Genomic DNA, 27,504 nt, shown 5'->3' on the forward strand with positions numbered 1-27,504 from the left:
CCATACTTCCGTAATAAATTTCAGAGTAAATAAAAGCTATTCAGTAGTATTAAATATATATATATATAATAAAAAGCCTGAGATGCTTTTCTTCGGTTTTTTTATTTTTATTTTTTCAAGCCGTCTTTACGTCTGTAGGCAGGGAGATAGAAAGTGCAAAGCAGCCATTCCCGGCGGCTTTCCCCCCGGAGCCACCGCCCCGCCGCTCCGGGCGGGGCTGGCGCGGAGCAGATGGCGGCGGAGCCGGGAGCGGGGCTGCGCATCTTCCGCGATGTAAGTACGCGGCGCCCCTGACATGAACCCCTTCCCTCCAGCAAAGGCAGCAGTTGCGAGAGTGTGGGGGGTACCGTATTTTTCCCTTTTCTCCTCACACCCCCCTCCCCGGCTTTTTGTTCTATTAATTTATTTTATTGTTTTTGTTCTTGAGCCGTGATTTCCTCCCTGGGGTGGAAGGTGGTGAAGCTCAGCAAGTCATCCGTCCTCTCTCCCCTTCCCACTCCTCTTCCCCCCTTTTTTTTTTTTTAATGTTTTTAACTTTTAAAATGTTAATGAGGGGAATGAGTTTGCTTTTGATGGTGTGCATGTTATGAGGAGAGCAGATTAACAGCTGGGGATGGGTATGAGAGGAGCTAGGTGAAAACACTGCCAGTTTTCAAAATATGTTGCTTGGATTTGTATTATTTTATTGTTCTCTGGGCTTTTCACTGAAGAGTTTCTCACCCTTCAACAGAATTTTACCCAAACTGCAGCCTCCCTCCCATCCAGTAATAGGAGACCAGAAGCTGACGGACTTGAGATGTAACCCTGAGCACCTCAGCCCCTTGAGGGGAAGTCCATTGAGGTGCCCTGCTGTGTACCTGGCCATCCAACCCTTCAAGGGTGCTGTTCTTAGCCATCACTGAGGGCTTAGCATCTCACAAGATGCAACTGTAGTGTTTTGTCTAAACTTGCCTGGTCCAAGGCAAGTCCTAGATAAAAGGCAAACTCCCACCCAAAGATCTCCAGAGTAGCCCCTGTACTCCATGAGACCTACAGATCTTCAGACCAACTCTACTACAAACTCTGATCTACTTCAGACCAACCCTTATACCATGGTTAGTCCACAGTATCAGCTGGAAGTGGCATGTTCTGTACTAAAAGATCAGATGTGTAGATATTTTCTCTAATAAGCCCACATTAACCTCCCCAACTTTTTCCCGAATTATTTCAAGCCACCCCAATGAAAACCATGTCTGCTCATCAAGATGCCTACAGGAAAGCTGGAGAGGAGCTTTTTACAAGAACACTTAGTGATAGGACAAGGGCTAATGGTTTTGAACTGGAGAAGGTGATAGATTTAGATTAGCTATTAAGAAGAAGTTCTCTACTGAGAGGGCAGTGAGACACTGGCACAGGTTGCCCATAGAGGTTGTGGATGCCCCCTCCCTGGAAGTGTTCAGGGCCAGGTTGGATGGGGTTTGGAGCAACCTAGTCCAATGGGAGATGTCTCTGCCCATACAAGGGGGTTGGAACTAGATGATCTTTAAGGTCCCTTCTAAGCCAAACCATTCTATTATTCTGTGATTTTCTGATTGCTCTTGGCTACATGAGAAGTCATTTGAATTAGACTCCTTGTTGACCCTTACCCTTTCCATTCAAGTGTATAAAGAAAAACACAGCTTTTTGGTCATATAAATACCTCTTATAAGAAAAAGAGGAGAATTACAAGCATGCAACTCAAGGACAGAAGAGAAATCCCAGGTTGCCAGAAAAGAGATAGGAGGCATTCAAATGAAGCCAAGTCCCCAGTTTAACTGGGCACACTGGGTTAGGAACCTGCAGATGGTCAGAGTATTTGATGAACTGAAAGCTTTACATTTCACTTACCATTAAAAATTTCCAATCAAAATTATTTGTTGACATTTCAGCAATTTCTTAAATCAGTGTTAGGTTCCTATGTATAGAAAAGTAGGTGGCATTCATGAAACTGGTGGAGAGGAAGCAGGGGGACTCCTGCTGTACTTATGCTCTTACATCTGGAGGAAAACCTGAAATTCAAACCCATTTGCTGCCTTCCCCAAAGCAGGGACTGTACCCTGAGGGCTTTTCCTCCTGTGAGAGTACACGCATGTCATAGATATTAGGAGGGTGTGCAGCACTGTGATTACCCCGTAGGGAAGTATATCCACCTGTAAAAACACTGAACTGTAAATTAGACCAGGCAGCAAGAAACTGGCTGTAAGGACACAGAAAGGGCAGGTGCTGAGGCCCTAAGCCCATGGGGAACTGGGCAGAGACCTAGTGAGAGTGAGACTTGATTTCTAATGCAGCCTTCTCTCTGCATTTGTGTCGTAGTCCCCATGAAGTGTCCAAAGAATTTTAACATCTCTGTAAAGGTTGTGTTTTGGTTTTGGTTGGGTTTTTGTTGTCGTTTTTTTACTAATTAATCAAAAATGGAAATAATAATTATTAAAATAGTAATTCATTACAATTAATTTTGAAAGAAAAAAGGAAATAGCAGGCTGGCTTGTCTTTCAGGTAACACAAAAAGGAAAAAAGGCTACTTGACAGTGGGGTAGGAGAAAGAATAACAGTTCCCCAAAAACTCCAGCCAAACCTGCCAGGAATCTAGGGCTGTATTTTGCCTGTTAAGGATTGTAGAAAAAGTTTGTATTTTATTCTAACAATGCTTTTGTTGATATTTCCTTTGCTCTGCATTTAGTCTTTCCACTCTCATTAGGGGACAATTTCCAGTTTAAGAGTAAAAATTTTAAATCCCTAAATAGTCCAAACCCCATGCTGAAAATTGGTTTCCAATATTTTATTTATTTGGGTATGCAGGGAGGGAAGATGTCATCTTACTACATTTATTTCATAATTTTTGTGATGTCAACTTACTCCAGTTAAAAGTTCAGATTAGAGACCCTAAGTTAAGTCCTGGATGTGGGTGGCAATTTTATTAGTTCCCCACCAACCCCACCCAGCAAAATACAGTCAGGAAGATGCTCCAACAGAGCTTGGCAGCTTGGCATCTGGATCCTTGGGTTTCTCACTTGGTCTCACTCTAGGAGCAGAACAGTTACAGCATGTGCTAGTGAAGCTGTTGAAATACTACTGTCAGTTTATCAAACTGGAGAATATTTCCATCGCCTTCTTTTTTCAAAAATACATATGCCCATTTTGAAACTCTTTGTTTTGCTAATATTCATAGCAGCAGAGAAACTATATTCAGAAGATTTGTTTTCTTCCCTTGTCTAAATTTGTTAGTAGCATTGCCTGGAAGACTCTCCATTGGTGCTCAAGCTGAAGAAGTGATGGGGACTATATCTGGAAATGTAGCAGAGTCACATTGGATGGCAATTGTGCTTCTCTGAAGTGTCACATGGTGACCCATGCCACAGCTAAACCACCTCATTCAGAGTTCAGGGAGCAAAGAAGCTGGAAGGGATGCCCTCTGTGGCTTCTGCTGCCTATCCCTGATCCCCTGATCTCCAAGGGATGTGTGGTGGTACCCGTGGTGGGACTCCAGCAGGGACAGGCAGACACACCACCATATCACTGGCTGTAAGACAGGACCAGTGCAGCTTATACAGCCCTGGATGGGTTAGTGCTGTGTCCCCCTGCCAATGGCAGGGCTAGGTCTGGAAGGCTCTGTCACCTCTTCTTGTGGGATACACCCCTCTGGATCCTCTTCTCAGACTTTGCATGAGGAGTTACAAAATCTCACCTACATATTTAAATAGGTTCTCCAGCAGCTGCCATTTACAGCAGGGAGAAAAGGCAGACCTGCACACCGGGTGGGTAACCTGGGGTTGCATACGGGTTGCATGATGAAAGCATCACAGCAAAGGATCTAGAGCAGGCACCCCTGCACTGCCGTGGCCTTCCCAGCTCGTAGACCTCTATCCTCTCCCTCTCCCCTTTCTTTTGCATCTGGTTTCTGCTCTTTCTCAGAGCAATCCTCAGATTTACTCCCACATATCTAATGTCACTGCCTTCGACACCGAGTCTGATCCCTTCATGCCACCTGGCTCCTCTCCTGACTTATCCCTTTGCTTCCTCCACCCACACAAACCTCGAGTCTTTCTCACTTTCTGCGATGCTCAGTGCATCCTCCCAGGTGTCATCCTTGCTCTGCTTTTTTAAACCACTTCTCCCAACCCTGAATCTAATATGGTAGCCATACAGTTATCAGGTTTTGTGTCTGATCATCATCATTATAAGCCATACACAAACTAGAAAGTAAAGCTGGTTCTTATTATGGTCTTGGTTTTCTGTGCACAGAGCACATGAGCAGTTAAAGAAAGCAGTCCTGTGAGGCAAGCATGGAGACACACTAAGGGCTTTTCAGTTTTATGCAGACTTGTGAAAATATTATGTAGATCTCAAACTATAAATGCTCACTAAATCATAGAATCATAGGGGCTGGAAGGGACCTCGAAAGATCATCTAGTCCAACCCCAAATATAGAGTTTTTGTCAGTATAACTCGACTGTCATGTTTGTATTAATTAAAAATCAGCACCTCCCTTAGATTTTCCCTAGGAAGGAAGAAAACCCACTGATGAGCACTGTTCACCATCTGACACTTTCTCTTTTTCCTCGCCTCCCCCTAATACAGCATTGTGTGCTATTAACCCATACATAAGAAAGTGATTCTCTTCTCTCTCTCTTTTTTTTGTGTAGATACTAAGAAGAGCAGACAAGAATGGTAAGACCAGTCATGTGTCTTCCCCCTTCCTCTCTTTGGAAAAAAAAATAATCCAATTTTAAGTCATGCTTGAAACATTCTAACAGGAAAACCAGCCATCCCTCATGTTGTTTTATGTTTTCTACAGGTAATGTATTTTTTGTGCACTGGTCTTCCCCATGGGTTGTCTAAGGGCAGATCTTGTGCTTTCACAACTTGGCATGTGTATTTGAGTTGCACTTCAGGTGAATGTGGCTTTTTTCTTAGTGATATGTTCACAAGAAGTTTTTAAATACTTGTTAGTAGCTCCATCTTACTACTTTTTAAAAACACCATATGCTACATCCAGCAATCAGACTAGTTTCCTACATTTTCAGTTACCTGTTTGTTTTGCATGTCAGTACGCAGAATAAAGCCTTGAATAATACTTGCATATTTATAGCACAAAAGTAGTGAGTTTTTTATTATGTTCCTAACCGAAAGTTTTGCCCTCATTCTTTCCTTCCACATATATTTCTTCCTTTACTTCAGTTCACTAAGTTGGAGCATAGTAATGTAACATTTCACAAATGCTCCATGGCCAAATGTTTTGGCCACAGCAGGGGAAGGACCTTCCTACAAGGACCACAAGGGTAGCCACTGGATTTTTTCACTGCTCTCCATAGTCATGGTCTTGAACCTGAGTTTAATGCCTTTTTGCATCTCACAATTTTGAGCAACTTAAGTTGTCGATTTTGTGCCATGTACCCTAACAGATAAATGAAGCCACTAGCATATCCCTGCATCATGAAGTGTGAGATTCAGTGTGCTTGAGGCTAAGAAGAGCTTCTGTAGCTCTGAAGTTGCCAAAATAGTATTTATACATAATGCAGATAACCAGAGTTAGGTCTTAGAGGATGAGAAGGAACATAAACTCATCATTATTTAGCACTGTAATACCGAAGTACAGGAAGAAGGGAGCTGCAACTTCTTGCAGAGGCACGGGCCAGGCTTTGGTCTTTTGCCAAAAGCTCTGACAGGTTTAACACTGACAAGCGATTCCCACTCAATCCTCAGAAAACAAATACTGTGCAGGCTTCTTAAAGTGTACTGTCAGGTATCTGAAGGCCAAGAGATACCATTGAGAAAATCAGAGTGAATAATTTTCAAGGAGTAACTATTGGACAGTAAGGGCCTACTGTGCAGTTTGGTGGTATAACTGAGCCTGTTGAATAGACATTTACTGTTGCTGAGAGGGCAATCCCACCCCACAGTCCATCTCTGGCAGCTGCTACTGCTCTATCTTGTGTGTGGCAACTGGCACTTCCCACAAAACCATGGCAGGCTCCTTCAGAGAGCTCAGGGGCCAAAAAATCCATCTCTGAGATTTTTTTGGTAGTTTGGTGGGGTTTTTTTAATTTCCCTAGGTCAGCTTTCCAGTTGCTTGCAAGGCCAGTGATAGTACAAGTTGAATCCCCAAGTGAGGGCTGGGAGGGGGAAAAGGACCTTCAGCAGTGCCTTTCCAGCTTAGCCAGATGCCAGCCATAGCCAAGTTCTGCTGGCATCCCCCACACAGTGTTTGGCATAGATGTTTATGTGTCTACCCTGAAAAGTGATGAGAGTCAGACCTCATGGTGCAGAGAAGATATCGTCATCCCCTCAGAATAAGGAAGAGCCCTTACATCCTCGTGTCCTTGTCCTGGTCTTTGAACTCATGCTCTATCCCAGCCCTGGTGGATCCACAGTGTTTTGGTGGTCAGGAAGGCTTCCCATCCATGATCATTAACAAACTTGTTTATTCCAGAACAATACGAAGCCAGTGCAGCCCTAGAGACACTGCAGTTCATACCTAAATACGGATCCTTTACAACATATTGTTGGGAGAAAAGGGGCTAAGTTCAGTCACTTTAGCTCTATGGGTTTAAGTCCATGAACTTGAAATGGTTTCAGCTGTTATATGCTTAATTGTGTTTGCTCAACCACCAGTTGCCTGTGGGACTTCCCATTTTGTTAACATAGCACTGCACAGGCACGTGTCACATTAATAGGGAGCAGATTTGTTTTAAGGCTGGGAAGTTAAGTACCTTCTCAGCCAGGTTATTGGATATGTAAACACTTACCTAACATGTTTGCAGTGTTGTCAGCACAGATTATTAGCTTCTATTAATGACTAGGATACTTACAATTTCAGTGCCACCTTTCTGTGCTACAGGAAACCTAGTGTTGGTTTACATAAAAAATACTACATAACTGTGACGTGATCCTGTTAACCCGTGCACTTTTAATAGGACTCCCAGAGCTGCTGTATTAACCCTCTAGGAGATTAAAATAGCCCCCAAAAATTATCATCAAAAGCTTTACTAGATACTTGCTTGACAGCAAGGAAAAAAAACATCCAAAAAATCGGATCAAGCTGATAAATAGGTGTATTATAGGAGATAGAGTATTATAGGAGATAGATTAATTTAGGGACTGTGGAACTTCAGGTTAGCCTTCCACAATAAAGACAAACAACTATACTTGCAAAGACAATTAAAATAAGAGATCAAAAGAGCCAAGAAATCCCGCTGAATTGCTGTTACTCAAAAATACTACAAAGATTTATGACAGCTGAGTTTAATTGAGAAACTCCTTGACCAAACAGCTCTACCCCTATTCAGAAGAAGTAATAAAAATGTTGTTTCTTTTGTGATGGTGGCTTCTTTTTCTGCTATCCCAGGTACATATATACCCTCCCATTTCTGGAAATGTCAGCTATGCCCAGATTCCACAAGAGGATCAGCTTCATAAACTCTATCTGTAGTTCTTATTTCATGGCTGAGCAGCTCTGGTCTGTATGGATCAGATCCACACTCCTCCAGTAAATGAAAAGGACATGTGATTGCCTGAAAGGGAGAAAAAGGCAGAGGGGAAGGAATATCACATTTCTAAGAAATGTGTGGTTCATAATACTGACAAAAGCACCAGAAAATCATGAGGGAAAAAAAAGCAATTTCATAAAGGTGAGATGTTGCACATTGACCTTTTTGGAAAGAAGTTTCATGTTTGCACATGAAAAGGAAGTTTTGGTCAGGTTTACCTCACAACACTCGATGCATTTAAAGGAAGGCATGTGGATTCGACATGGAATTAATTTAGAAAAATTCCAACTAAAAGGGAAATTATTAATTTATTTCATTCCTTTTGCTATTTAAAATGAAATAAAACTCATCAAATTCCTCTCAAAAGGTAAAATCTTGTCCCTAGCCTGCAGGAGGAGTAAAGAAATATGGGAAACTGGAACTGCCAAATGCAGTCTTCTAATAAAGAAAATCTGCCTCCTTCATCTCACAGGTAACAGTGCTTGCCCCACACACATTTGACTGTAGCACCTGTGTGTGCTTATCTTCCTGCTTGGCTACATGAGGTGTTCCTTTCACCTTCTGATATGGTGAGAAGGAGATGCAGCATCCCATGTGCCTGCAGTGATTTACAATCAAATGAAACAATATCAGGTGTTGGTAAAGGTCACCCTGGAGCCTCTCCTGACCATGCAGCTTTGATATGTGCCCTGTTGGGATAGCCTCGTGTTGTAATTACCTTCTGTTGGCACAGGAATGGAAATTCAAATGCAGACTGTATTGCAGAAATCCAATCACAAACAGTCTGTCAAAATGGAAAAGAAAAAAAGGGAATGATTTACCAAGAATGTGACACTATCTTGTAAAATTAACAATCTTCTTTCAGCTGAGGGAATGTGCTTTCAACACTGATGGTTTGTATATAGATATGGTCATTGATTTGCAAATACAACTCAGCTGTTATGAAAAAGCACTGAGTATAAACTATATCACAAACACCCTTAAAGCTCCTAAGAGAAAAATATTTGAAAACACCACAGGTCAAAACTGCTATTGAAGCAGAGATTTAAAAAATAATCATAAAAATAAAGCCTTAACCTTCAGGAGCACAGTAAAGTGTGTGCTTCAGGCAGTCAGGAATGACTGCAACCAAATGAAGGAAAATTAAAAATTGACTAAACAAAGGGATCAGCTTCAGAGGTGGCCAGACCTGAATATCAAACACCCAGCACAGACCAGCAATGAAATGTTATTAATGCCAGACCAGCACATTTATGTCTGCTTTCATTTTGTCTCTGACATTTCAAACATGCACTCACTGAAAGCTTTTGTTTCCCCTATAAAATGCAATTTTTATAATGTCACTGAACTAAAATCTGTAAAAAGAAAAATACAGTCTGGTGAGACTAATTCTCTCATTCTGTCATATGTCTTCATTCAGCACCCCCTGATGTCCATGATACAGAAAAGGAACATCCCACTTTTAAACATTGAATTCTAAAACTGTATGAAGTCATACTGTAATATCAACAGTATCTTCTCGCTAGCATAAGCAATTACACATGAAAAGTCCCCCAGTCCCTCTACAAAACACACAGCACTCCAACAGTAGCAAAATTGTTGATTGCAGTGGCCTGGGGATTTCAGACCAGCCTAAAACCATGTGAACATTAGCCCAACAAAAAACTGCAGGGCGTAAATAAAAGACTATTTAAAATAAGGCAACAATAGCATCCTGTAGCTTCCACTGGTGCCAAGAACCAGAGTGTTTCACAGAGCAACCTCATTTGAGTCAATCAACAAGATTTCCACAACATAACCAAAACCCCACAACCTGTACAATGTTCAAGAGGAAATCTCACATTAGAGTCGGTTTTGCAGAAATCAAAATAGGTGCTTTCATATTCATTATTTATTGACAGCACCATTTCAGGACAAACGTGGACTTTGCAGGCGAGTCTTCTACCTGGTGCGTCAGCTCGTTTGTCTCCTGGTGAGATCTAGGAGGCTGACAGCTGCCTTGCTAGAGCAGTCCTCAGATGGTGACTTCTCAGTTGCTCTGGCTGGTAGCCCAGAGTGCTAATTTAAGATAATCCCAGAGGACAGAGTGAATATGTCTGTGAGAGGCAGGGGAAGCACCTCAAGAAGGGCATCTCTTGAATCACCCTCAAGTGAACTGTCAGAGTTGGTGTGGAGGCTCTCTGAAGGTTGCCACTTGTGTGAATATACTTTTTTTCAACCAAAATTTTAGAGTTACACCAAAGCAAGGCATGCCAAGTCCCCAGTTTCAGTATATTTTTCTAAGCCAGTATCCCCTGATCTGTGGCCATAACATCCTGACATCTCCTGAGGCTTTCAGCTAGCCCAGACTGCCCCCAGCAGTGCTGCTTCATTGCAGCAGTGGGTGGGTCTCACCCCTCCATACACATGGACTGGCCAGATATGGCACCACCTGACAGGGTGACACAGCTCTTGTGTGCCAACCCTTGAGAAGAATGGCTATGTGCAGGAATCCCTCAGGGGAGCAATATGCACAGAGATTCTGTGAACTGCAGCATCACTGATTTGAGCTTCCGAATCCCAAACGGATTTGTAAGGCAAAAGCCTTATAGCACAGCCTTCGAGGACTCTGCCCACACTCCTCTTTGCTTCCTGACTGTCTGGATCTGCTGCAGACACCTCCCTGGCTCCTGTTTCAGAACCCAGGCTCTACCTGGGGTGGGATTCCCTATCCCACCTCCCTGGGTCCTTCAGCTGCTGCAGGGCCGGACTCCGTACTACAGATGCCAAATTATCTTATTTCTATAAAGATAAAATGCCTACTTTTAAACCTAATCTCTCTCTCTGTTAACCTAGTCCCCTTGGAACCACTTGGTTATATGTGCTCAACTTTTCCAGCATAATAGCTGGAATAACAGCTCAAAATAATTATTTTTGGTTATAAAAACACTTGACCCAGATCAGAATCAATGCAAGGTTAGTGCATTTGCTCAGAATCTTTAAAGCTTCAGCCTTTGTCTGTGCTTTTTCTTATGCAACCTCTTTTGCCAGGGACCTAGTGGATATTATCAACATACTCCTTGGCACACTGAAAATTCTTATTTTGGCAATTTTGCTAATTTTTCTGTACAAGGACAGAGGACTGTGCTTATAGAGCACCAGACCCTAAATACTCTGCACTGGCATGTGCATGCTGCCAGCCTGGAGGCAAGCTGGGCACCTTCTGGTTGGGTGGGGACAGTGCCATGGGCTCAGTTTTCCAAGTCCCATCCCACTAAGGTGAACCCCAGTTCAGGCTTCACCCCAGTGGTTTTTTTCCTCCCAGTTACCATAAGCTCTTCCATGTGGAAGATGCAGGCTTCCTGCAGGCTCACAATTGGCCATCATCTTTGGGCATGTAGACTCTAAATATATACGTACCCTTGTTCATTATTTACTTGGTATCTCACTCACTGAAATAATCTTTCAACTCAAAAAGAGAGCATGTGTTTGCATTTCCTTCATCAGATACTGTCTATTGAAGTCTATTGAAATATTGAAGCTATTGTCTATTAAAGTCATAAGATACCCAAAACGTGACCTGGAGATTTACTAGTGTTTCTGGAGAAGACTGGCTGGGGGATATCACTTGGGCCTATTTAGCACATAAAAACATCTATTCAATAGAGAGGTAAATTTTACTGAAATAAAGCTAAGAATGCCATTGTAATCCAAAGGAAGGCTCCTCTAAAACACCATGTAAACATCTTTCTTAACTTGCAAGTGTTACATGGGGAGATTAATTTTATTTTATATGTTCTTGTCTGCCAGTCATGAGTGTTTTGGGTCCAAGGAGGAAGGACTACTGTGCCTGGTTTTGAAGAAACCCTGCTTTTGAAAGATGTCAGAGAAGATACGCAAGGCTTGCAAAACAGCTTCTTTGAGATAAGGTTGCCAAGGCAAATGCTGCTGAAGCCTGATTTTTCTGAAGGATGCCTGGCTTCAGAGAAGTTTGTCTTTCATGAATCATCCATCCCCTGTGGTTTTGCCGGCAGCAAGAAACAAAGAAGCCAGGATAGAGGTTTCTGCCCAGCTGCTCTGAAGTGCTTAAACCAGACAGTAATTATCTGGGTGCTCCAAGGGCCATGAAGTGTGCCCCAGAGATGCAGTGCTGCCAATGTCATGCAGCCTTTAAAATAAAAGCCATTCTTGACACCTGAAAAAAAAAAAACCTGGCTAGGCAAACATTTTTTCAGTTAAACAGCACAAGGAGTGCTTGCCAGGGTTTGGCACTTGTTAGGGTTTGGGTCTGAGCTTTATCTGAGCACTGGAGTGCAGGGGTGGCATGGGCCACTGGTGTCTCAGTCCCTAGTGGCACTAGCAAAACACTTACACTCCTACAAAATCAGAGAAGCTCCTTGGAGAATCAGAGCTTTTCTCAGTAAATATAACTGTATAAAGTCTTCAAGTAACTGAATAGGTTCAAAACTGCCTGGGTTTTGGCAGCAACAAGCTCAGCAATAAGTTAGTCAATGTCGATAACATTCAAAATGTTATGGAGAAAAAACAGCTATGAAGCAAAAGACAATGTCTGCTCTTGGATGACAAAATTTAAAAAAAATAGCTAAAGTGCCCAATCTGGCTGTTGGCAGATCATTGATTTTCAGGATTGATGTAAAGCCAACAATCCTGAAGAACAGAGATAAACAGATGTTTGAGGTTTTGTGTCATGCCCAGACTGTTTTGTGAGTAAACTTGTAATATGTTTACCTCAGAAGAGTTGCCAAAAATCACTAGTTTCTTGAGTATGTGGATAACTTGCATGCAAGTCACCCTTTCCAGCAAAGGCTAAAGTTGCAGAGGCAGTTTGATTAAAAAATAGATTGTATCTGTATGAGGCAGAGGAATGCCAGCTGTGAAAAGAAGATTGTTTCAACACACTCAATATTTGATATTCCTTCTCTGCAACCAGTGCCAATGGCAGATGTACTTAGATTCTCAATTAGGTAATCATGGCACTTATGTAAATGAAAACTGCCTACCTTCAGCAAAGTATTGTGCCATCCTAGTTTTTAGTTCTTGTAGATCCTGACATTTTATTTTTATAGTAATGATTATTATCTCCAGCTACAATCTGTCCTTTCATATTAAACATTTAAAAGTGTTTTTGTTGAAGCAGACATTCGATTTTGAGATTGCTTGAAGATTACACATTTGAAACCATATATTCAAGTCATAGAAATTATGAAGAGCAAGTAAAAGAATGAGGAAACTTCTCAGCTCCACTCTTCAAATTGGTATGCTGTAGTACAGCATGTATTTACAGGATTCAGATACTGCCTTTATAATTGAGTCTTCACCACTATAAAATTAGGCAACAGTATGTCACAGATTTTCCTGGTGCTTAGGGCATCATAGTGTTAATCCTCTACTGTTGTTTAGTGCCCTGTGAGTGATTCAGTGTGTTCCTGAAGGAAAAGAAAGAACCATGTGAACTTATATTTAGTAATGAAGTCTTAGGCTCTGAAAATATTATCTATCCTTCATGAAAAGGCTTGATCAATTTAAATAAGTTACTCCTTAACTACTGTTTGAGTACTACAACTTCCTCTAAGTAAAAGGTGGATCTTCTTCCTTTGGCTTTTGCTTGCTGGTTATCAATCTTGCACTTAAAACTCAATCAGAAATGTTAGTCAGTAAGGAACAAGTTGCCATGACTGTTTTACTAGAGTTATGGATTTGCCTTATCCTGACCCGTGGGCTTCTTCTGAAGTCATGCGTGTACAGCCAAGAAAAGGGGACACTTATTCTTGAGGACAGAATTTTTGGTGTTAGCTCCGGACAACTTACATGCTGGAAAATTGGAATTTAATATTATTTTCTATGCTGTCTAAGAAAATGAGCTGAGATTCTTTCCACTGGAAGTGGATGCAAAACTGGCTTCCTATCCTATGAAAGTTGAACTTTAAAAAAAAAAAATGTATTAATTTATTTTGTTAATTCCACACCAAGCACAGAGCTTTTTGAGACTGATCTATTTTATGAAGAGAGTATCATAATGCTGCAAATTCATTCAGTGTCTTGATTAGTGTCAGATAGAGAAGACAGCCAGGCTCAAATTCCTACTGCTGTTGAATTGTGCACTTGAGTCTCAGTCTCCCATGTAGGAGCCAGGGAGCTGAGAAAATAAAGATGAGGGAAAGGAAGGGGAAATAAATAGATAGCTCTAGATAGCTGAAAATACTTTCATTGACTTTTTTGCTTTTGTATTTCCATGGATTTTCTCTGTCCCCCTCAGTCTTAGGAGGCCAACAGCTCCGTGCAGAGGGGAGGACACTGACAGGGAATGAGTAGGGGAAGTGTGGGGCATGGCAGGGAGAAGCCACAGTGAATGGTAAGAGGGCAAAGACAGGATTGTAGTGATGGCTTGCCAGGAGAAGCTTACCCAAAGCAGCTGTCTTTGCTTGGAAGATGAGGAGGAGGAAGAATAACAGAGTTATTAGGCAAACTGAGAACTCTGATACCACAGCTGATACATCTAACATCATGTTCTTTATGTGTCTTGATCAAACGTAACAATTCTACACTCAATCTGAAGAGCTAGGGTTTTTTAACAACTTCTTTTTCTACTGCATGAAGTAAAAAAGCAAAAGCATAAATGAAATTAAGGCACTTTCCATTTCTTCATTGTTTCAGATGATGGAAAACTGTCTTTTGATGAATTCAAAGCTTACTTTGCTGACGAAGTTCTGAGTGGAGAAGAACTGCAGGAACTTTTTCACATGATGGATACACACAATACTGAGTAAGTGTCCCCTTCTTACAACCACACTCAGACTCTTTGTACGTGAGAATGGAAAAAAGTGGGTTTGTTTTTTAAATTTGTATTTTTTTATTAGTATTTGTAAGCCTTATTTTTTTCTTTAGCAGAGAATATCTAGACCTGAAAAATATGTAGAAAAGTGTTCCTCCTCGGACACAGGCACATCTGAAGAATAGGTGCAACTTTATCAAATGCTATGGTTATTAGTTGAGAGCAAGTAGTGAAGCTGGCACAGCAGCCATCTGAGAGGGAGATCCTTCTCGCTGTCCAGGAAAAGCCTGGCAAAAAACAGCACAAAAGTCACAGAGAGTATGTATTGTTAAGGTAATGGATCAAAACTGGAAGAGGGGAGATTTAGGTTAGACATTAGGAAGAAATTCTTTAGTTTGAGGGTGGTGAGACACTGGAACAGCTCAGGGAATTTGTGGAAGCTCCATTCCTGGAAGTGCTCAAGGCCAGGTTGGGTGTGACTTTGAGCAGCCTGGTCTAGCGGGAGTTGTCCCTGCCCATGCAGGAGGGTTGGAATTAGATGATCTTTAGGGTCCTTCCAATCCAAACCATTCTATAGTACTATGATATGATATGATTTTTTATTTCAGGAAATTGAACAGGTGGAAGACTAAGAAAACCTAATAAATTACCTTTTCCAACCAGAAGAAAGGGTGCCTTCTATTGACTGGTTATAGAGTAGAACCTAGATATAGATAACAAGAAAACATGCTTAAAACTTAGATTTAAAACAGCAACAAGAAGCTTTTTGAGTAAGCTCCTTCATGAAGTCTTTTACTGACAGTGCCTGACTTGGCAGCTCAAAAGCATTGTACACTGTTTGATCTTTCTCTTTTACAGAGGCAAATATATTTTAAAGGCTTTCCCTTAGCACCTTTGAAAGTTTTTAAGAACCCTGTTATCGGGCAGGCAGCAAGATGGAGCAAACCAAGTATCAGATGGATGTAGGAAAGAGAGACAGCTTGGACAGTATAATAGAAATTCCTTGTTAGTATAGCTTTCCAGCAGAAATCACATGAAGCAAACATAATAAGGAGGCCAAAACTTTACTCAGTGGCATTTACTGAAAAGGGCCAATTATATAAAATGTCTCAAATTAACCAGTGGGCTAAGAAAAGCAGCAAAATGTTCAGTGAACCTTGGAAGAAGTTTTGTAATGCAAGAATTAGGAAAATCATGTACATATATAAACAATGCCCAAGTCATCTATGTTGTGGTTTTCACTTGCAAGTTACCCAAGGGAATGAAATTAAAATAATGGTTTCTGCCTATAATTCCCAAATATTTTATGATCAATTTTTAGAAGGGGAGGGTGAGAAATTCTACTCAGTAATGTATCTAGTAGGAGAAGATCTGCACAGATTATTTTGTCTCTCTTATCCAATTGAAATACAGACTCTATCAAACTCTGAGCAAATAATTTATCTCCTCTGCTTCACTTCGCTAGTGGTTCTCTGTAGTTCTCTGTCACAGAAATATTTCATAAGCACTAAGATTATACAGTGATTCACACTACACGTAAATGCCTAGGACAGATGGGTAGGGAAGCATGGAATGATCCGCTAGACCATTTCTTGGAGTATCTCAAGATTTCATAGCTAGCTTGTCACAAGAAAAGACTTTGGGTTATTTCTACCTGCATGAAATCTTTTAGCTCTGCCAGCATTCAAAACCTCACTGCCTGTGAATCTTTGTACTTCAAAGCCTGAAGATAAATAAGGAAATGTGGCCTTCGGGTGATATCCATGGGCTACAAGCTCTTGAAATCTGAATTCCCTTCTCAGCTCTGGGGCCACAATGTTTCAAAAAGAAATAAATGTTCATAACATTAAAGACTCACCCTGGCTTAACACTTTTAAGGGAACTAAATTAACCAGGTATGAAAACGCCCTGTTATATAGGTACTAATTTCAGTCTTGCTGAAGAGAGATTTAGAAGATTATTAACTTTTTTAAAGACTGAGCCAAGCTAATGTAACATACCTGTTACAGAGCAGACAAGCCAAGGAAGACTGCTAAAATGAGCAATTGTCATTTCCAGTCTGATAACAGGGCTTGAACTTCCCAGTAATTAAGGTTGTGTCTGCCTGACTATGATCTCTGCACCTTGCTATTTGGTGCAGTGGTGTGAAAAGTATTTGTACAAAGTAAAAGAAGAGTAAACTGGTGCTGCGATGACCATAATCACTAGGGAAAAAAACAGATGTGTAGGAAATAGTTACCACTACATAACATTTTCAAAAGAAAGGTGAAATTGAAGTTTATTATGCAGGGATAAATTTATACATACACTTTGTCTGGAACCAAAAGTACAGGCTATTGATCAAGAGTAGATCACTGCTTTTACTGAAAATTTGCATTAGCTAAGCTAAGGACCTTTTCTCAATACATCACTGGGACACATATTTTGCAAGTTATGCTTGTCTTGAGCCCTTAAAAAAAAACCTTAGTGCACTCTATGTGAAGCTGAGTTAACCTTTATGGAGGAGTTTTGTGAGGGTGAAGGAAGCCCAGTGTGGTTTCTGGCTCCTCTCTCCGTTCCCCAGCCTCTCAGCCCAAGCTACTCAGTGCTCAGCATGACCCTGCAGAGCTGGTGAGAACAATAGGAAGGGTGTTGGAGGCAAATGCTGGTGCTGCAAAGGTGCCAGAATTCTTTCCTGGGGCTGAAAAGGAGGGTGACAACAAAGGTCATAGAGGACATGGTCTGCAAGTCATAGATGAAGTTATTTTGAAGCTGAAGACCCATATGCTCTGCATCCCTGTTATTATTTCCTCTATCAAGTGAGAGTGAAGCACTCATGTTGGTTGGATAGCAGTTTGTACTGTCATAGCACGAGTATAAATCACTACACACAGCTCAAAGCAAAGGCTCTCAGGGACTGATGCTCAAAGCCATCTGAAGATACAAGTGAGCTGGTGGTGATACTACAAGGAACATATTTGTGCTAAACACACAGTATTGCAGCACAGTTGTGGTTTGGGACAACACAACAACAAAGGAGCAGCCCCATAGCCACTAACTCAACTCCCACACACACACACTGGGATGAGGAGGACAAAGCTCCTGGGTTGAGACAAAAGACAAGGAGGGTTCTTCACCGGTTAAGGTCCCGGGCAAAACAGGCTCAACTTGCGAAAAAAAATAATAGCTTAATTTCACACTAATCAAACACACACAGGACACAGACAACACAAAGAGCAGGGCTTACATATGTTACCCCACCCCTCCCTTCTTCCCAGGCCCAAATCACTTTGTTCCCGGTTTCTCTCCCTCCTTCCCCCCAGCAGCACAGGGGGACAGGGGATGGGGTTTAGAGTCAGTTCACAGGCTTGTGGTTCCTGCTGCTCCTTCCTCCTCAGGAAAAGGATTCCTTACAGTCTTTCCCTGCTGCCCCACGAGTTCCCTCCCATGGGAGAGAGTCCTCCACGAACCTCTCCTTCATGAGGCCTTCCCATGAGGTCCGGAGCTGCTCCAGCGTGGGCTTCCCACAGAGTCACGAGCTGCTTTGGGAACAGCCAACTCCCCTGGCACCGGGGTCTTCCAAAGCTGTATAATCAGAGTCCACAGGCAGCAAATCCACTGGCTGCAAAATCCAAGTCCACTGGCCAAGCTCACCCCTCCTGGCGCCTTCGGGGAATGTGCCACCACATTCCTCCATGAGTGCAGGGGGACAGCTGCCATCTCACCATGGGTTGCAGGGAAACTTCTGCTCGGGCACCTTCTTCCCCTTCTTCCTCACCAACCACCAGCACAGCTCTGCTTCCCCAGCACAGCTCTTCTCTGTTCTTTACGTGCCTGCTCTGCTCTAGTCTCATTTCAGTTCTTTTGTATGTTAACCACTGAGGTGCCTCTGTTGTCCCTCTAATGGCTTCTCGGCTGGGTTTGGAGCAGGGGGAGCTTCTCAGCTTCTTACCGGAGCCTGTCCTGTGGCCCTTCCCCCACTACCAAAAAACCCACCAAACCAGAACAACAGTTCAGCTTCAGAGGAGGTAGTTCTGTGAAAATATAGCTGTTTTGTGTACATGTGTTATTGACAGAATAATTGTCCTGGAAGTAGAGAAAAGTATCAGAAGCACAGACTTTTTTACACATGGTGAGAAGCATGCAGGAAAAGCTTGGCATTTGTGGCTTATGGGGTGAATGCTTTTACAGCTCATCTCCTTGGCAGATCTGCCCCCGACTAATTTTAATGTCAGCTGTGAGGAGACCATGTTTCAGCAGAGCAAGAATCCTTGACATGGTTAATGGTTTAGTGAATAGGTTTTAGTAGTCATTGCAAATGTAAACCTCCCTTTTACTCTTTATTCCTCTGCCTTCCCTCCCCTCACTCTTAACTTCCATGGAAATTGTTTTTGCATAATGGCATCCTCAGGGAAAAGGTGTCAGAAGATAATGAGAAGATTTGGCAGTTACAAACTGAGAGATATGCTGAGGATCTCAAGGGGATTTAGTCTGCAGCATTGCCAAAGAGATAGTGTGATAAATGCTTCACTGATAACTGCCTTGTATGAGTCAGTGGGGAATCAGACTTGTTTTTCTCACTTTTTTCATTGGCAAAATGAAGTCCCCAGCTAGGACCTTAGATTCAAGGTAGGAGGGATGCTAGAACTATTGAGTTCCATAACCTTGGATACAGGCAACTTCCCAAAGGCAGGGTGGTCCCATTAAGCCTTTGTGTGTGGCACAAGTTAAGGAAGATAAACTATACACAGGACAGAGATGAGTTTCTTGAGGACTTGAGAGCCTAGGCCACCTGCAGCAGTGAGCTTATGCTGGGCATTTGAGAGTGTCTGTCATACTTTTTGTACTGCACAGGTAGGGATGGAATTTAGCACTATGGAGAGAATGCTACACTTGCATGTGTGTGTATGTATCAGGTGTCTAAGGCTCCCTATAGTCAATGAAATCACTGGCACATCAGAAGTAATACTGCTCGCCCAGGTTTCAGTGCTGTTGCCCAGACATAGGGCTTTTAAGACGCTCCCACCTGAAATGCCAGCCTAAGGTAGACAGGATGACACAGGAGAAGCGGCTGGAACATGGATGGTGGGAGAAATGCTAGTTCATCTGGTACAACACTAGATGACTGTTATATCCATTTACTCAAGCTCCTGCTAGCTGGTCTACTTAAAAGCCTCCAACTCCACTTAATACACTGGGGCTCCTTTGCCTGGCAGGGTAGGTTGAACACTCAGCACACATGTGGATGTCTATATTAAGGACTCTGAGTCCCCAGGTCTTCATTAGTAGAGCCCTAGTTCCTCCATTTGGTCAAAAGAGAAATGTTGAGATCATTTCCCCTAATTGCAAAATCCAAAAGGATGCCAGTTTCATGTCTGAGCACAAGAGGTTGGTTAGCATTACCCTTGCAGCAGTGGGAACTCATCCAACTAGCCTGCAAAGCATAGCACTGTGCCCTGAAACCAAAATTAAAAGCATCTTTCATGGAACCACAGTGCTTCCCTCAAGACTCCAGTTTTAAAGGTAATAATGACAAATCCTCAATAGTTGAACACTAGTCTAAGGGTGGTCATTATCTGTGCCTCAGATAGTGGCTTTTTTGTTTCAGTCGGAAGCTGTATTTTATTCTCATGCTATTGCTGATTTATCATGGTTCAGTACGAGTACACAGGAAAAAAAAATAACTTCTAACTGCAATGAAGGAAAAGAAATAATTTATTAAAAACAGCGTGAGATACAGACAGGCTCCTCCAGGTCCTTCTCCTACTGACTGAAGAAGCCCTTCTTCTTTTCCTTGACATCCCTTGCTAGATTAAATTCCAAGTGGGCCTTAGCCTTTCTTGTTTTCAATACAATAGCTACAGTGATCAGACTGGAAATGAAGTACGAATATAAAGGTAAGATGGTGGTCACAATGAGATGATTATACAGCTTCATATTTCATGACTGAACAAAACAAGTTCACTGAGAATGATTTACACAGTTCTGATGCTAACAGATCCTCTGGTCAGACAGACAAGCTGCAAATAGAGTTGCTTGGAAATTTTCCATATGAATGGTGATTTTTAATGGGAAATTCAGCTTTCTGTAGAAAAAATGAGAATCACTCACACTGGGAAAATGAAATGGTAATGAGTAGTTTCAATTGCATTGACCTAAATGCAGCTGACCTCGAATGTTTCATTTCAGATCAGTTCTTCAGAAAATAACATTGGCTTTCTAGCAGTGAGCTCATTGCTTAATGGCAGGTGTGGTTTGGGGGCCTAGTCCCTTCCACAGTCTGGGTTTCCCAGAGAACCACAGGAGTTTGGACATCTCTGTCAACATGTGCCTTTCCAAGAAGTTTAATAAACCAAAGTAAACATCTTATATTGTGTAAGAATAAATAATTTAATCTCAGTTTGTGAAAAAAAATAAATCATTTGGGGTCAAAACCAGAAATTGAAACATTATCAACTTCTGTGGGGTGAAAACCCAGAAATTTGCTTCATGTGGCAAAAGAGGCATCATGATGTTGCCTCTCCTTGTGCAGGTTGGTGTGATTCAGACTCAACTAAAAAAATGATAGGTCTGCAGCCCTTGTGCAGTTTTCTATAGATTTTAGCATGCACCACAGCTTTTAATAGTGTTATTAAGACTCCTTTAGCAACACAAAGACTGTTATAACTGGGATGATTAAGGTGGCTAATGCAAAGGTCTTTTTTATTATTTCAGATCTGTTGTTAGTGAGGAAAAAAAACAACCAACCAACTCTATTCTCTCTTCTAGTGCTGCCACATGCAGAGCAGTAAGTGACAATTCTGCAGTTATCACTTGTCTGAAGCCAAGGATATGCAAACTAGGTGATTATATAGTGAGGCATAATTTGGGATATTGAAAGAGCTGTGACCTCACTGCCTGTGTCAGCACCTAAACAACCACATTGGCTGCTGCATCTGAAAGTCCAGAGGGTGCACAGTCCAGCTAGCCCTGGGGCTGAAGAGCAGCAAAGTTCTCAGGGCTCCCCACGGACAGGGGTCCAGAGCTCTGTCCCATTTTTGTCCCTTCTTCCTCCTTTCCCTAGTCTGTGGCAAGAGGGCAATGCCTGAGCTTCTCCCAACACCTCATCCTACTAATTGCAAAAGCCAGTTCTGCCATCACTGATAAGAAACCTTGAACCAATCTGAGGTAAAAGGTCTTTGCTGTTGCAAAGGATCAATGAAGCAGAATATCCTTAAAATGGAAGTGCACATACAAGACTCCTTTGCAGAAGACCCTCTGGAGTGCGGAGCACTCTACCTCATTTCACTGATTTGAAGTGGGATGGTATGCAGGCTTCCTTGCTACAGAGAGCTTACAGCTTTCTGGCAGAGATTGTCCATGGATGACCATGCAGTTACCCTTGCACAGCCTAAGTAAGAGTTAATTACTTTCAGTAACAAATTATATGCTTCTACTTAACAACAGGAGATACCAGCTTCAAACTCTCCTCCCTAAAACCAAATTTAGCAAAGAGATGTGCAAAAGGGATCCAAAAGAGTTGGCTCAAGCCTATTAAATAAATCCTTCTCATATCTGAGAATGAAGAGAGATCTGAAGAATGACACTCTGATAGTCACAGCAATGAATTTCCTAAATTAAGTTAGCTCATGAAATATTTCATATAGCATTGGATTCTTCAATAAAATAGCTGCTTTAGATGGCAGGGTCCGTACTTTAGATATAATTCCTGTCATTACCTCTTTTAGTGGTCCAGGGAGTAGATGCAGATCTTCTGCTGGTACCTTTGCCCAGAGGTGCCTTTTGTCCCAGAGAATGGTATGTGTCAGGTCAGTGGGTAGGGCTGAGGATCAGTGGATCTGCACCACCCCACCTTCCTGGCTGTCCCCAGTCCACAGCTGACCTTGGAGTGCAAAACAGGAGCATGATCAGAACAACAGCTGCCTTGCCCTCCTACATTTTGGGCCACTTCCAGAGGTACCACAAATAGGCACTTTTGCCACAGTTCATTTAGGGGAATTTGTGTATGTTTCTGTCACTGAGCAACAGGTATGAGCAACTTTGCAGTGATCAGGACTGCTCAGTGGAATATTTGCAGTAGTTCTTTAAAAATAGATCATGGTACTAGGTAGAGAGCATTGTCAACTCAAAGTCAGATGTGCAAAAGGACTGCAGTTAGTGGTCAAATACAAATTGAGAGCAGAAGTTAAAAAAATGATCATGCTAACATGATGTGAAAGCATTTGGCTGCACCCTGCTTTTTGGCTGCTTATCAGGAGTGGAATGTTAGTGCATGGATGTGAGTCATCCAGCAAATATTGCAAATAACATGTTTGGCGTTGCTAGATTATAGGTCTAAGCAGAAGCATCCTTGATGTATGTACCCACTGAAATGACGAACAGATGCTCACTATAAGCCTGAGTACTGAGTTACAGAAACAGCCCTCTGGTACACCTCACTCCTATACTATTAAATATATTCCAAACTTCTTTAATTGTTTCTGTAGCATCCTGCTGGGAGCTCAACATTGTACACAGGAAAAGATTTCCTAGGTTTGTTCACAACTGTATTTGAAGCAGCATCTTATTATTTCTAAGAGAATTAAATAATCAGTGACACAAAATTATAGTTTCCCTGGCTAGAACAGCATGTTCCCCTTCAAATAGGATGCCAAGAACAAAGGAGCCTCAGAGGGTACTTATAATAGAGAAGGAAATACTATGAGTATGTTAGACTGAAATCCATGCTCTTTATATCATACTTCATGAAAGCTGCTGCACAAATAACTTTGGACAATAATTATCTCATTATTCAGCTGCTCAATTCTAACTGAAAATGAATTCAGCACCATTCCATTTCCATTTTAACTTCTAGTCCATTTGCAGCTGCATTGCTTCTGTGAATAGGATTAACAGCAGTGTTCTGAGGACAGCAACACTGAAAGCCTCCCTTCCTATATCACTACCACGCGGCTGAGGATACTGCAGAACAAGGACCAGAATGGATTTTAACATGAAATTTGAAAAGAGAGTGGGAATTTGCCTAGCTAACAATGTGAAAGGCTGCTTTAAACACAGTTATCAAGCTGTACATTGAGAAATGCAAGAAATGTCTTTCACAAAGAGAAGGCATTAGGGCAGGTGATGTGAAGGGGCAAAAAATGCAGGGACAATGAACAAAGAGTAGGCATCGTAACAGTAAAACCCTGTCATTTAACATCATCATATTCTGTCACTGCTTTTTGACTCAGGCAACTTTCCAGCTTTCAGGGTTTCAGTTTGCATTTGAGAAATGAACATACATTGACCTAACATTTAAGTTTCTCAGTTTCAGCACTGATTCTTACTATGAATTATAATTATATTTGCCACCCATTTGCAGTCATCCATTTGGCCTATTTAAATATAGATCAGGTCACCTGTAGTTAATAAAAGTTGTGAGAAAATCTCATTTAAATATTCAATTAAAAATGTTCAGAAATGTTTATAGCCTTAAGAATGCAAGTTTGTGACAACCCAGGATCTTGCAATTTCTGCTTGTTTCTCACTCTCATATAACAGCCAGATGAATGGAAGTCAGCATTGGTGAAAGTGACTTTAAGATAATACTGTGTCATCATTTTATTAAAAGGTCAATAAAAAAGCCCATTAAAAAGATAAGTGAAAAAATCCTACATGCATTCAGCTGCTCAATATTCACCCCTCAGCAAGATTCAAAAAGGACATTCATGCTTTTAAGTTTCCTTAATAATCAGTTTCTTTTCCTCCTTGGAAGAAAGCCAATATGTTAACTTCCAGAATTGAGCTGTAGGTCAAATGGTTTCTCTTTTAACTATTAAAGCCTTAGAGAGAAAATACTGCTTAAAAATTGACCAAGACAAAATCTGTTTGAAATGAACTGGTTTGAATTGTATGGAATGCTTTCATACAGTTTTGTATTTATATGGGAATATGGCAATAGAGCTATTTCCTTCACATCACTGATTTTGTTGAAGTTAGTACTGGTGAAACAGTTTCGTATGGCCAGAAAGACTTAGAAGCTATGTGTGCTGATGGGCTATGTCTGGTTCTATCCTCCTATTGTGTTGCCTGTCCTGTGGAGCACTACTGCCTGGTGAAGACTGCAAACAGGAGCAATCTGTTGGGTGTTCCCCTCTTTTAGCTCACTGAGCCGTACTGCCCAGCACGACAGCCACAGAAGAGGAGTACAGGCAGAAAGGTGTGGTAAAAAAACAATTTTGGGTGTTTAGATGGATTTCTGCCAGCACTAGAATCAAGTGTGTAAAGCCTGAGGAGCAGCAACTCTCCACCATGATGCCCAAAGGTTGAGCAAGGAACTTCAAAGGGGGATGGCAGTGAGTAGAAAGGTGGGAACACTATCAAGAAGGGAGGCTGTGCCTGCAGCCAGCTACAGCTCAGCCTTCAGCTTAGGATAAGCCTCCCCAAGGCAGCAGAGCAACGCCAGCAAGGGCCAGTCACTCTCATCTCCTCCTACAGCCCAGCCAGGGAGGCTTCATAGCCCAGCCTGGCTAATAATGAGCCCTGCTATTTACCAATCCTACAACAAACATTACTAAGCTCACTAACCTTCTGTCTTCTTCTCTTTCCAGCAATCTTGACACAGAAGAACTCTGCAGTAAGTTCCTTTTTTTTTGGTGAGGAGATAATCTGTGCCTACAGCAGCCCTGTGCAACTGAACATACCATGTGATAGGATTTTTCTTCTGTTTATAGCTCAAATAGAAAACTCCTGGAGAATGCAGATGGCTTATAGTCTTTTAGATTGTCATGCAGAAATTATTTTGACCTCTGACCTTCAAGATCTGTTCTGATGTAAAGATAGACAGACAGACAGACACACACCTTTTAACTTATATCCCTTTCATGTTAAATCTTTTTTCTAGTTAATTAATAACTTGGAGAGATATGAGTGCTGTGGCAATTTTGAAAGAGATGATTGTCATATTAATACCTCACTAGAAGAAAGTTCATTATTTTTCTGCAACTTGAGGCAGTGAGAACAGCAGTTTGACAAGTTCTGTTATCCTTCATCACAAAAAAACCTCATGCAAGGCCTAGAATTTGCCCCAGTAACACATTGCTGTGCTCCATTCTCGGCTGTGAGTCATTTCCCCCAAACCCTGCTTGCTCTCCAGCTGATCTTACAGCACGTGATTTAGGAGTGTTGCTTGCAACAGAAAACAGCTCACATAAAATTTCTGCAAGTCTTCCCACTAAAAAAAAAAAAAAAAAAGTTATAGTTGTCAAAAACATCCTGTTTCTGAGGGAAGAAAATGGTAGACTGATATATTTCCCAGGGGTTAATGGTGAAGACCTATAAAAGCTGAAAACTGTCAAGTGAACATAAAATCATTTATTCACTCCCAGGGTGACTCTACCCATGGCCAAGAACCGAGTGAAAGGCACCTCAGCCTGTGGCTTATAAACACGTGACAAGAGACTCAGCTGAAGTTAATTGGGATGTGACAACTTCTGCTGGCTGAAAAATCTGGCCAAAATTCTATAAAACTGGCCAAGGAAGAGAGGGGAGTTTGTTCCACAAGAGATTTGCTGCTGTGGAGATTTATAGTTTTGCTCTGAACTAGCTGGCAGGAGGGCTGAAGGAGCATCTCAGCCCTGCACTGGCTCTATTTACTATCTGTTTTTATTAAACATAGGCTCCCTTCAGCTGCCTTTTAAATCTTTCATAGGTTGCCACTAGAATGTTTCTCATCTGTGAATCTCATACAGAGTTTATTCAACATATGTTTTAGCTAGTGATTATATTACTTTTTCTGAGTTATGTCAGTTCTTCTCAGAAATTAAGCTTCACTTCCTGGATAGTAATTCACAATGTTTTCATTCCGAGTAACTTTGTTCAGCCTCTTGGCAATACCAGTTTGTGTCTCAGTGCTCCTGAAACCTTATGCTTTCATGATTCCCCTGAGAAGCTCACACTGACCTCTTAAAAGCCTCAAAGTATTGCTATTTATAATTTCAAAAAGCTCCTATCTAGTCTTCTTCCTGTCTGTTATTTAGACGTTGTTTTTCATGCTCCTCTAGGTGATCTGATGTGTAAATGCCTTGTCTAACACAGTCTGCAGCTTTAGCATCGTTTTCCATCTTTTTCACGTTTTCCTTCATGTGCCTCCCTCTGTTGCATTTTGCCTCATTAACAAAATGGGAACTTGGATCCTGATTTCCCAGAGTTGCCTCCTCCTTTTGCTGTGATCCCTTTGATTGAATTATGCCCCCTGACATTACATCAGCTCTTTCTGTTCAAATGTCCTTTGCTTTGAGCAGCTAACCAGGAGCATCCTGCAACTTACAGTATTCCCATGATTTTTGTTAAAAGTGTTTTGCGTGCCTTGTATTTTTTGAAAATATAATCTCTGCACCTGGGGCTAGGATCTTATCTGACCAACTCATGGTCTCTCTTCTCAGAGAGAAACAACTGGTCGCACCTGACCCCAACTCACAACAGCCCCTACTTGGCCTTATCTCCTCTAGGGGCTTTATCAGTGTTATTCATTTTTGTGTCAATATAATCAGATTTAGTACATACACATGAAAACTTTATTTCCTGCTAGTAATTGTAAAGTAGGCTATTAAACTGAAGGTCCACTTTAGAAAGAAAATGTAGTAGGTCTCTATCAGCTCTCAAACTGGTTTGTTTGGGTTTTTTTTTGTCAATTTGGCAACTCATTTGTTGAAAGAAAATGTTTTGAAACACTGAGTTTAGTATTTTAAGTACCCCAGGAATGATTTTGAGGGAAATAATACAAAACTTTAAAATAAATTAATCCCTTTCATTGTAGCTCTTATTAGTTTTATATATTTAGATCACTAATACCATAACTGAATTCAGACTTGATAAAATTGTTTTTTAATGAAATACTGATTTTTCAGTTCATGAATAGGTGATGTGGGTTTGTTTTATTCTTTTAGAATATTTTTCCCAGCACTTAGGAGAATATGAAAATGTTCTATCTGTCTTGGAAAACTTAAACATAACCATACTGAAGGCAATGGACAAAACAAAGAAAGTAAGTAAAAATTGTGACATTTTCTTTACATTGTGTGTTTTGTTTATTTGAACAGGAATGCAGTATTTTTCTTGTCTAGATAAAGTAACTAATTTGTTTTTAAGATCTTCCACATATACAGGTTTGTAGCAAAAGTCCAGTAGGAAAAGGCTTATCAGAATTGTTGAGTATCAAAGCTGTAAAGCTCTGCCTACAAAGTATTCCAGTTTGTATATAGCTAA

General features: G+C 41.4%; 1 protein-coding gene across 1 annotated transcript in view; it reads left to right on the forward strand.

Moving 5' to 3' along the window:
* The first annotated feature begins 207 nt into the window (after window positions 1-207).
* The window catches only part of NECAB1 (N-terminal EF-hand calcium binding protein 1), a 55,920-nt gene continuing 28,623 nt past the window's right edge, over window positions 208-27,504 (forward strand). Inside the window, exons 1-5 of the mRNA XM_051610833.1 lie at window positions 208-273; window positions 4,665-4,689; window positions 14,163-14,271; window positions 24,849-24,874; window positions 27,186-27,283. Coding sequence (XP_051466793.1) covers window positions 232-273; window positions 4,665-4,689; window positions 14,163-14,271; window positions 24,849-24,874; window positions 27,186-27,283 — 300 coding nt within the window. The 5' untranslated portion in view covers window positions 208-231. The remainder of the gene's footprint in view (window positions 274-4,664; window positions 4,690-14,162; window positions 14,272-24,848; window positions 24,875-27,185; window positions 27,284-27,504) is intronic.

Source organism: Apus apus, chromosome 2, assembly GCF_020740795.1.
Source record: "Apus apus isolate bApuApu2 chromosome 2, bApuApu2.pri.cur, whole genome shotgun sequence".
NCBI lineage: Eukaryota > Metazoa > Chordata > Aves > Apodiformes > Apodidae > Apus > Apus apus.